Below are 12,387 nucleotides of genomic sequence, written 5' to 3' on the forward strand. Positions count from 1 at the left end.
ATTGGATACAAAGAGCTGGTTTGAACGAGGTTTTGCAACCAGAATCAGCAACAACCTAAATCACAGTTAATAACTGGTACAGGTTAATTTGATCATCCTTTGACGAAAATAAACTTTTTTAAATGTATTTTTTGTAAACGTTAAACCCACTGCCACAAATATACACACACGTGTGGAGGAATATTGAAAAAATATATAAATAAAGATAATTTCCTTAAACAGTCTAAGCCTACAGTAATGTAACTGACTACGGCAGATCCTACGGCTCCATCTGTTCCCATTCATTGATAGGCCTTCAATTTATTATTACTAGCCTATGTGAATATCCTACAATACTCGCTTTAAACACAAATAAACTAACAAACAAAATCACAAACCTATGTTATGTTACAGTCCGTAGCTCTATATTTCTCTTAAACTTCGATTCAACATAATTTATTTAATAAGGCCTAGTTTGATATGTGGTAGGAAAATAAAGGCCAAATAGGAACACTTTTTGTGTGGAAAAATACTATGGATGGAAAAATACAGTTGGAGAAAACGTTAGAGAAAGTACTTAATGTAATATACACACAGTGACTTAATGGTGGATTTATATTCAAAATATCATCTTGCCATTGCAATATCTTCACACATCCTGTAGAGGGCAGCAGAGGGTCAGACTGGCTGCTTTCAGACTGACTCAATCAATCGCTAAGCTCCAGCCCTGAACCAGGAGGGACAATCGATTATCGACAGATGTATTCAATCTTCGCAAGAAGGATGTCAGACGCAAAGCAAATCATGGCACAGAAAAGGTAGAAGCGTTCATCTTTTACACGACCGGATATCTTTTGAAGTCGTTTAGCTCCTATTGTGATATAAAGAAAATGCCATTTTAGCTTTTGTAATCCTGAAAATGTAAGGCGTCCTTTATACGCTATTTATAGGTCTGGTAGACAATAATTATCCGCCTGTGGTGCAGCTTTTATGGCTACTGTGCATCATTGATCTTGATAAGAACATGTGATCTCTGTGTTCTCGCAGTGCTAAAATTGCAGCTGGAGCCGTCGTGTGTGTTGAGAGTGAAATAAGAGGAGATGTGACCATTGGTGAGATGAGAATATGCTTTGAACTTTACATTAAGAGCCAAATGTAGGCCTATACATTTTGTCTTTATCCACCTTCTGAGCAAAAGATTATTATTTTTCATTAGGCTTTTTCAATTTAAAAAACACATTTTGTATATAGGTGCTAGAACAGTTGTCCACCCCAAAGCACGGATCATAGCAGAGGCCGGGCCCATTATCATTGGAGAGGGGAATCTGATAGAAGAGCAGGCGCTTATCATTAACAGGTAGGCTGCAGTCTGTATTACAACATCATTTCCCAATTTGATTATTACACTTTCATCTTGTTCATCTCATTTTGTCTAGCTAGCCTATGTGTTTTTCTTTTGTAGTTATCCAGAAAACATCATGCCGGACACAGAAGGAGTTGAGCCAAAAACCATGACAATCGGGACCAATAATGTGTTTGAAGTTGGATGTGGTATCCTTTACAATAGACACATGTTATTGACAACATTATGTTTATAAAAGCGAAAAAAATACCAAGGATGCATTTGAGGTTATTGGAAAAAAACAGGGATCCCAATTAATAGTTTGTCCACCAGGGAGCAACCTACACATCATTGTCACTATTTCTTGAATTCAAATGATCCTTATGATAGCAAAATGTTATAGGTTCGATGAATTTCAGCTTATATCAGTGACAATTTACTGTGTTTAAATCCTTAATGGTTCTGCCTCAGTCTCTCAAGCTTTGAAAATTGGTGACAACAATGTGATCGAGTCCAAAGGTAAGTGCTGTAGTCGCTGACTGAATCCCTATTACCAGTGTGCAACATTGATACCATCTTCTATTGGGGTTTATGCCATTTTATTATCTCTGTTTTGATCATGACATAGTAGAATACATTTGGAAACCGTATCAGGAACAGTTGGCCAATAAAGCGAATTCAATTCCTGACTAAAGAAGGTACAGTACATTCACATTGATGCAGAAATCATTTTCATAAAAATATAGTATTGCTGTTAAGAAGGCCTGCTCTTTGATTTGCAGCATTGCACACACATGTCTAAAATACCCGGAGATATCAAAGGGATACAGAATATCGTATTCCCCAACCATAATGGCTATATTCCTTCAGTGTATTTTGTAAGAAAATACATCTTTATGCTCTATTAAAGCTGGAGTCAGTGATTTTGGAGAATGCTTGTGCCAAAATTAGTGAATATCTCCTCTCAATTCGCTACCTGTCTGTACAGTGTGTGAGCTGAAAAAATATCTGGTGCTAATACACAGCCAAGTCGTTGGCCGCGGTGGGCCCCCCATATGTTTACATACCCTCTGTTTACATACCAGTTTACAGAGCCTAGGCTCTGTATTAAAAACAGGTTTGTATTCATTGTGAGGAGATATTCACTGATTTGATCAAAAGTGATTTCTGACAACAAGCGTTCTCCAGACATCACTGACTCCACCTTTAAATCCCTAGGTGATCTTGGCAGGAACGTGATGGTGACCAGTGGGTGCATCATCGGCGCATGCTGCCAGGTCAACACGTGTGAGGTGGTGCCAGAGAACACAGTGGTGTATGGCTCAAGCTGCATCAGGCGCGTGCAGAGTGAGAAGCCACAGGTGGGTCACATCTCCACCTGATGAGTCGCTATGTCTTGTCAGCTTGCGTGCCATTTTCCTTTTGTGTAACCACAGACTGATTTTAATTTTATTTTTTTTTTTTAAATTTTGAAGCCTCAGACGCTACAGCTCGACTTCCTCATGAAAATCCTGCCCAACTATCACCACCTGAAGAAGACGGCCAAAGGCAACGGCACACCTGTGAGGAACTAAAGATGCAGCCAGATCCAACCCCAAGCAGTCAGCACACACACACACACACACACACACACACACACACACACACACACACACACACACACACACACACACACACACACACACCAGACACTGACACATTTCCTTCAACTTGCACCTAAAAACCTTAGTGTTGTTACCTGAGGTCTCTACATACATTCCTTTTGCTTTCAGATCAATTTCTCAACTACAGATATATTGTGAATTTTGAACATTTCCAGTGCAATTTTTATGTTAATCAATTGCATATATTTATAATTATCTGAATATAGATGTTGCAATAAAAATTCTGATAATTTAACTTGTTTTCCTTTATATTTTCTACATTCATTTACCAGAAGGAGGCACTATTGAGCAAATGTTTGTACACGACTCTCCTCTGTCTGCTATCAAGGCTTGTTTCATCATGTGATACAAAATATCCATTTATTAATAATTAATCTAAAAATATCTGTATTGTCTGTTTCTACAAATAGTCATAAAATCGCGTTCATGGGCTAAAATGTGCAAGTTTACGGGAGCATGATAGTCATTTTGGGGATGGGGCCTTCCACATCCTTTCTCCTCTACCTTTTCCCAAAAAAAAAATCTAGGAATGACCTCTGTGTTACTTATTTTCTTAAACTTTTCAAGTTTCAAAATCAAAGCATGAAAGTACAATTTGTCCAACAGTACACAGATGCATACTTTGTACAGTATGCAATCAAATGTGTTTGTTATAAACACGGTAAGATTCATTTTCAATTCATACTCACATTGAACTATATGAATTATTTCTGTGTCTCCATCATTCACAATGATCATATCACAAGATGTAAGACACAATTTAGTGAAAAGTTACATTAATTTTTTTAACCAAAAAGTTGAGCCATTTTATGGGGCCTAATGGCAAGTCCGCCTGTGAATGTATAATTCTTCTATTGTTCTTTTTCTTAAAATTTCAATTGCGAAGCAATCAGATAACATGGCTGTGGTACTAGTCCTCATCTTACATGTAGTAGTGGTTTGCCAGCCTTCCCACCAGGGGTTGCCAAATTGGTGCCCTGGGTACAGTGGGAATTCCACACAATACCTGCTGCTTTCTTGTAATTGACACGGGCGTGGTTGCAACTTGCATTTCTGCTGCGGGGGGGGCTGAATAATCCCTTGTGCCCCCCACCCTCACCACCTCATGTCCGCACCCCCCACTCTGGTGCTCCCATCTGCGTAGATTTGGGTGTTTCGATGGTATGTGTGTGTGTGTGTGTGTATGTGTGTGTGTGTGTGTGTCAGGCACCCTGGCCCACTGCCTTAACGCACCTGACATAAAAAGTTCAGATGTCACATTTAACAGATGCTTTTCCGTTAAACCCCCATGGCTAACCAGCTCAAGGCCGCTTGCTCCAGCTCTTCAGGGTTTAGCGGGTTTGTGTCATGCTCGCTCGCTGCACAGGACGGCATCAGCTCCCCGTAGGCCCACAGCTGGTGTCGCACACTGCCAATACTCATTTCAACGTGTCACGGTGGAGTCCCACATCAACTCAGGGCTAATTATTTCAGCGGCGGAGTGCGGCCGGGCTTCGTCCAGCCTCCTTTCCCGTTCTCACTCTCCCTCCGTTCCATACCATCGTTTTTTAGTTTGGAGTGTTGCCAAAAGCGTCAGTTTACTTTAATATGACAAGGGAGACAGATGCTGGGGCACAGTTGAGCGATTGTGCAGAGTGACAAGTGGGGTGGTGGGCTGGGCAAGTGTGGCCTGTTAATCTGCGGTGGTTTTTTCTAGAGAGTCCAAATGGCTCTGATGATAGCAACTCATGGCAGGAATTTGAGAGGAAGTTCAAATGATGTCCTATATTTGGAAGCAGTTATTTATAACTCTCCCCTTACTGTAGGCTAGCCTACTGTTGTAAAACCCAAAATCAGCTTCCACTCATTTGTTAAAGCCACAGTAGGTAGGCTAATCTCTTCAAAGGATTATTTTGGGTCAACATATATATGGCCTTTGCTGCAATATGAAGTGTTCTTTGAAGCGTCAATAATATCCATGTAAACAAAACAAAAAAATAAAGCATGAGATTTTAGTGTGTAATAAAGCAATGGATACTGAGGAGGTCGCTGTGAAGATGTGAGGGAATCTCAAGTTAACTCTCATCATCAGGAACACTGCAGGTGAATAGGTCAATATTTGGTTCAGAATATAAAAAACTAATGTTGAGATAATGGCTGTTGTATAGGAGAAATATACAGATTCAAAAAGACAAGGTTTAGTCAAATAAACACCTTAATGTACACGTTGGACCTTTTATTAATACTATATGATGAAAGAATACATAGCTAAAAATCCCTACATTTACCTGTGCATGCTTCAGCCTTTTAAAAAAAACCCTATCAAGCTATGACTTTATAAGGAAAATTAGAAAAGAACATTAACTCCTTGCCTTTGGATGCACTGTGGTCAGTGTTCTCAGCAGCACATGATGCACCTGAAGTCTGTGTGTATTAGTCCTGCGCAGTCAGTCATGGTCCAACAGGCCGCCAGTTGGTTTGAGAGGATAAAGCCTTTCTGACAGCTGACCTTTGCATCCAGGTCCACTCTACCTTTGAAAAGTGAAATGTGACCTATAGGCTGCAGTGATTCCCATCACAAACCGCACAGAAATAATTAATTTAATCACAACAGGGACCCCGCATCACTGGACGTTCGTGCCTTTTAAGCCGTGCTAGTAATAGTAGTGGCATGGTAATGTTGCTTGGTTGGTCCAGAATTCAATATCTCAACGACTTTTGCCATGGGAATCAAACCATCTAATATCTATGGAATCCTAATGATTCAGTGCTTTTTACATGTATCTATTTATACTCAGTCTGCACACTGTTCTATTGTACAGCTTCAATTGATTTAGTTTATTGTATATTGTACATATTGTAATGTTGGTTTTGCCTTAACTTTTTGAAGTATTTAGAATGTATTTATTGTTATGGTGTATTGTACCCACGGTGCGGGTCGGATAAAAACTTATTTTTTTGATTCCTCTGTATGTCTGGAACATACCGCAGACATTGACAATAAAGTTGACTTGACACACACACACACACACACACACACACACACACACACACACACACACACACACACACACACACACACACATTGTTCAGGATTAAAGGTGATGCGAAAGACAGAGACCTCGAGGGGCCGGGTTTTAGTTTAACTTTTTATTGGTTTCACTGCCCAACAAAATAGAAGATATAACTTAATGTACTTCCTTTTGACCTGCTTTGAAGACATTTTAGAGCCACTCAACAGCATTCAAAAGGAACATTACAGTCCATTACATAGACTTGTGTCAACATTTAGGAATACAAGCCTATAGGAGACACACTTAGCGTCGTCTGTGTGCTCTACTCTGCCTACCGAACCATGAAAGCTTATAGTACATTCTAGTCTATTGACACAGACTGCCTCTTTCATGTGTGTCTGTTTCATGACACAACTGCCTTACTGTCTTACAATAAATGAGAGGACAGAAAGTTGCCCTGCGTTCCAAATTGTATTCTCTTACTTTTTTGCTATTCTAAATACTACAGTTGATCATAAAAAGTATAGTTTGCATGCAGTAGGCATACAACTTGGAGACCTTTTAACTTATTTATTTTATCACAAGATCGCACCTTGAACTTGCCTCTTGCTTATGTATCCATCGCATTGCTGCTCAGTCGATGTCACCTAACTTCCAGTGCGCAGTGGGTCACAATCGCCCAAAAAGCATGCTGTTTTCCACTTTAAAAATCCTGAAAGCATGTACTTTGGGTATTTTTCAGCATGCTGCATCCGACCACATGTACTGGGAAATCCTTATATTTTTTTATACAATACTAAATAGAAGGGAAGTATGGGGATTGTAACGCAGGGTAGGTCTGCTATCAGACCGCATCTATAGCTCTTCTTCAGTCAGTTTTACAGAAGCTCATGTATGGATATATTTATTTCTGTGTTATTTTTTATAGCTATAATTTTGCACAAATACATTTTTAATATATGAAACTTACCTTTTTTTAACTTACGCTTTTCCACTCTGCCAGTTAACAAAGACACTCCACATAAAAAGACACTTAAGCTTGTAAGGTGACACGTTCTTGAGGTATTTCTTTCCTGGCAGAGGCTTGCATATCTTTCTGTGGGTGTTTGTTGATTGACGGCAGGCAGAGCATCACACACTGTGTTCGCTGATACAAAGACACTAAACTCAGGGAGGGGGGAGGGGGGCACAATGTCGTAGTGATGAAACAGGGGCAACTTTACTGATTTTCTGCTTTGCTTTTGCTTAAAGGTTCAGTAAGCGGAATGGTCAGTTTAGCTAACTTCCTGTCAGTTACTGCAGTTAGCAGTCCCCTCCCTCGTCCCTACGTCACCACATTAATGCACTGCGGTCTTCAAGCAGCGAGTTATCTAGCATCATCTCAGATAAGTAAGTGTGATGAAACATGATAAAAACCATCAAAACAGACATTGGGAAGGATTTTTTACCTGCTCCGCCATTGTAGGCACATACACACTCACTCATCTGTCGCTCTGCGCGTGCACCGGCAGTGAGACGGTTGCCGGTTTGTAGCGTTCTCTCTTCTGATTGGATATCAGTTTCGGGATCCCAGAAAAGTGTATTAGCCGATTACATGCCTGAGAGATCGGCTTCATGAAACAAGCACACTATGTAAGTGATCACTGTATGAATAAAGAGCGAATTAACACTTATATTAACTAGGGCTGTCAAATTAACGCGTTAATTTTTCTGTGATTAATTAATCGAAATTAACGCGATTAAAAAAATTAACGCAGATTAATCACACTTCTATAATGCCCTTTGACCCGGTGCAAAAGTGGTGCGCAGCTGCACCGAGCTGCACCTGTAGCTTGCATACACAGCCCGCACGGGTGAAAGGGGGATAGGGCGGGGCCGAGGGCTCTATGGACGGTTTATGGGATGCTTCGGGCAAATAAGCATGAAGGTAGGAAGACATCTTACTTTATTCTTCGCAGTGTCTGTGCATTATTGATTTAGTGGGTGCAACAATGTAGGTTCAAAAGTATCTCTCAATCTTCCTCCGTGTGTCTCAATTTTGTTTGCTAGCTGTCTCGTCTCCCGCGTAAACAGACACCCGCCCCGTGTGTGTGTGTGTGTGTGTGTGTGTGTGTGTGTGTGTGTGTATGTGTGTGTGTGTCAATATGTTTGCCTATAAGTACGACGATGGTGAAATAATCGGCATAGGCATCTGTGGCAGTGCAGCGCTGTCTGTTGTGGAGACAGAAGTTACGAGAGACGGAGAGCGAGAGAGAGAGAGATAAACAAACTGTACTAGCAGGCTATACAGCTGTTTATAAACAGGTATAAAAGTGTCATAAAAGTATGCGATTCATTTAGATTCATTAATCACAGCCTGTAATTAATTAGATTGATTTTTTAATCGCTTGACAGCCCTAATATTAACATAAATACATCGCTGACTTCACCTTTAATTATTTAGTCATGCTTTAAGGATGACAATATCAGTCTGTCATTCCACTTTGGTCCTGACTGAAATTGTGTCCCCCTTCATTGTCCAAACTTTTCAATTTACTTCAGCTTGTCATCAGTGCTAATCAGCAGCTGTAAGTACATTGCAAGCACAGCCACACCTGCTGATAGCTGCAAGGCTTGTAACAATCTAGAATCATTTATTGCAGAAAATGGCATCCAGGAAAGTCAATGGATGCAGAGCCCATCATGAAAGAAAAGAAAAGAGAACATACAATAGACAATTAAAAAGAAACCTAAAAAAACAGCTGTTACTGTAATTTAATGTGATTTCTATCTCACACTGAGGTTGAGTAAAACCAGATTTGGTTGTGAAGAAGAAGCCAGTGAAAAAGACTAAGCAACCTTAACCTTAGACCTCGTGGGCTAATTAAAACGGCTCAATTTGACCACAGATTGCCCATTGGAGATCTTAGAATGAATTCAAAGGGCACTTAGCAGGAGGAACACTGTGTATCAGTAAGTCACAGGAATGGAATGGCCTGGCTCCGAGCCCAAACCATAGCCACTTACCACGCATCACTCAAAAAGGCTGAAGTGTGTTGCTGTGAAAAACCCAGAGCTGCTGTCAGGTCTTACGGACAGGCAGACCTGCTTGTTTCTACAGATGACCTGGAGATGGATTGTAACTGCTCCGTCTCTCTCTTCCCCTCTGCTTGCATTGGAGGAAGTTAGTAACAGTATTATAGATCATAGAGTTTTCTTGGACTCTGAGTTGCAGGAATGTCAAGAAAAAAGTGAAAAGTAGAACGAGACAAGACAACACATCATCTATGAGTCAGTGGATGGCAGGAACCACAGGGGTCCTAGCTGGAGGATCCACCACTCGTCGATACATCGGCGTTGTGTCATGACAGATTCTTGTTGTGGTGCTCACATCAAGCTGGCCTTTTAGCCATGAGTCACTGATCCACAAGATGACATCCAAATAATCGGATTGCTGTCTCACTCTTCAAACCTGTTTTTGTTTTCAGCAAAGGTTCTTGTAATATGAAATAAGAAAACAGTTATGCAACAATTTACAGTGGCAAAACACCTAATCTGGCTTTGTACATATAGGTAAAGTAAATCCACCAACAAGCACCTCGGTTTCAGACACTTTTATGGGTTGTTAATGCCAGTTTTATGGGTTGTTAATGCCTTGATGTTGCTACGCTACGCTAGAGTTCTATAGTCAGAGGAAGTCAGCCCTAAAAGTATTAAGTTGGCCAATGTATTTTGGAGGGCAGTAAATACCCAACAGGTGGACATTTGTTTAAATTGTCTGCCAAAAGTGCCAACCGCTAGAGGTTATAATCCTGACTGCTTCCAATGGGCTTACAGGAGACAGAGACAAACATAGTATTTGCTGTCTCACTGTCATGAGAGGCTTTAAGGCCCGGACACACCGGCCCGATAATCGCCGTCCGAGAGTCTGGAGGGGGCGGGGACACAAATCTGTTTGGTGTGTGCCGTGAAATCGGTCGTCGTAGATGTAGTCGGGCTTGTAGGCGGGCAGTCTTTCAGTTGGGGCAATTTGATTGGTGGAGGGCTAGCGAATCAGTGAAGCCCGGAAGTGAGGCGGGTAGCACAAACAGCTAACAACAGCTAGCCATTGTTTTAATGTGTTTGTTTGTTTCGTTCAGCGAGTACTCACATGCATCAACCCTTGTTGACTGCTCGACACCATGCTCGACACTCTCTGCTAAAAATGGTGCTCTTTATGGTCCATAAATATAAATACGTATTTCTATCTATGTTTATGGTCTAGAGAGCTTTCCCATCATTTCCGGCTTCCGGCTTTTTTTGGGCCTCAATACAGATTAGCGCCGCCTGCTGTTACGGAGACATTACGTCCCGCGCAAGCGCAGAGCGTACGGAAAGTCAGCAGTCGGCTCGGTGTGTTCTTGGCACTTTTTTGGCCGCGACGGGAAGACTGGAGCTGCCTGAATCGGCAGTCTCCATTTTCGGGTAGTCGGACCGGTGTGTCCTGGCCTTTAGGGATATCTTCAGTTCAGACTGATAGAATCTAAGGTCACATTCATACCAGCCTTGTTTTAGTAAGGCTGAACTAGTGCTGTTCATTTGGTTTGAATGCAGTCCCAGACTCTGGTGAATACTAAACAGTCAGACTCTGGTCTGCTTTTCACTCAATGCACGTGTTATTAATTTATTTAGCACATTTTGTCTGAGCACACGCACATATTCGGTGTCCCTTAAAGACTCCTATAGAGCAACCTGACACAAATCACAGCACAAAAAACTATGTTGATTTTCGGGAAACTCTTCCTCTCATCTGGCCGCTTTCAGCATTCTCTGTCAACACTCGGCTTCGTCCTTCTCCGCCCCCTCGCCCCCCTCCTGCCAACCCCACTCCGTTGTGGTTGGTTACCTTCCGGAACACTTTCAGCAGCACACGGGCAGATTTGAGCAGGCAGGTGGGGGCATGGCCGGAGCGTGCCTGAGCACGTTGCAGCATTACCATACATGGAAAATCCAGATTGTTTTACGTAGATAGATCCCGGAAATTTGAACAAGTGGATCACGACCGGCGTTCCTAGTTAGCGCTCTGCACCGCCACCCCAGACGGTCAGCAGGGAATACGTCTAAATGCATGTAAGTCATTATTTGACATTTTAGTATGGTTAAACATGACTTTAAATCATTATAACAACGTTTATAGGTCATAAAAGTTGAAATAGCATAATAGGTGCTCTTTAAAGTCTGCTGATATTGTAACATGGGCTGGTAGGTGGAGGAAAGTAGTGGCGATTGTTGAGAGCAGTAGCTAAGGCTAGCTTCAAAAGTCAGTGTACAAGTGGGATTTCTGCACTGTTATAGTTTAAAATATTTAACAATTGACCATATAATGACAGGTATCCACGGCATCCTAATAAACTAAACGATAACCATTCAATCAATAAAAACGCCACCTTATGGCACTACATTTAATAGACTCTGGCTTTTACAATATGTGCTCCACATTAAGACCAGCATGAAAATAAACTGTCTGAACAAGAAATCAACAGCATTTCCGTGCACATGACTTTTCGTTTATAAGTATAGTCGATTTGAGTTTTCCTTTTGTGAACAGGAACCACACCACCTGGAAAATGAAACAATGGATCCAACTCACAAAGAAGCTGAATATTAGGTGTGAACACAACCCATAGAACATTCCCCAGCAGGAATTTTCTGTGTTTTTTTAGCTACAAAAAGATAGGAAAAGGCTATTGTACGCTAGCTTAAACAACATGGCTGTATCTTCATTTAGCATGGTATATATACTGATCTTCTCATTTAAAGTTGGAGTTGGTGATTGTTGTCAATATCACTTTTTGTCCAAATCAGTAAATATCTCCTCATGATAAGCTACCTGTACATAATGTTTGTGCACTGAAAAAATATCCAGTGTTAATACACAGCCTGGGCTCTGTAAATTGGCCTGCTAACTAGCTATCGTGGACCTACTCTGTTGGCGTACCCCTTTGTTTACATACCAGTTTATGATATTCACTGATTTTGACAAAAAGAGATTTTGACAAGTGTTTTCCAATAGGCTGACCCCGCCTTTAACTCTCTTGTCTTAAGCAAAGGGGTGTATTTCCCCAAATGCTAAAAAACATTCCTTTCTGTTCTCTCCTTTGTCTCCCTTTCCACTCAAACAAAAAATAACACATGCTTTCTCGACCAGTTAGTTCAGCCATTATCTTTAAAAGAAACCTCTGTCTCTCAGTAAGACAACAAGGATGTCTTCATGTACTGTAAGGCTTGGCCACGTCAAAGCTTGCTGACATGTTGCCTGGGACACTGTGACCAGACCGTCCCACCCCCACCCCCTTCTGTGTGTGTGTGTGTGTGTGTGTGAGTCCCACCCCCACCCCCTTCTCTGTGTGTGTGTGTGTGTGTGTGTGTGTGTGTGTGTGAGTCCCACCCC

At 41.4% G+C, this 12,387-nt stretch overlaps 1 protein-coding gene across 1 annotated transcript; it reads left to right on the forward strand.

Annotated features, from left to right (window-relative positions):
• Positions 1 to 762: 762 nt before the first annotated feature.
• LOC307269085 (dynactin subunit 6-like) lies at positions 763 to 3,029 on the forward strand (the record flags this gene model as incomplete). The annotated part of the gene is made up of 7 exons (XM_080051915.1): positions 763 to 797; positions 1,027 to 1,091; positions 1,231 to 1,336; positions 1,442 to 1,530; positions 1,793 to 1,840; positions 2,540 to 2,682; positions 2,797 to 3,029. 7 exons carry the CDS (start codon positions 763 to 765, stop codon positions 2,893 to 2,895), a joined length of 585 nt encoding a protein of 194 aa, XP_079908041.1. The 3' UTR covers positions 2,896 to 3,029.
• Positions 3,030 to 12,387: the final 9,358 nt, after the last annotated feature.

Source organism: Ammodytes marinus (assembly GCF_949987685.1).
Source record: "Ammodytes marinus genome assembly, chromosome: 23".
Classification (NCBI taxonomy): domain Eukaryota; kingdom Metazoa; phylum Chordata; class Actinopteri; order Uranoscopiformes; family Ammodytidae; genus Ammodytes; species Ammodytes marinus.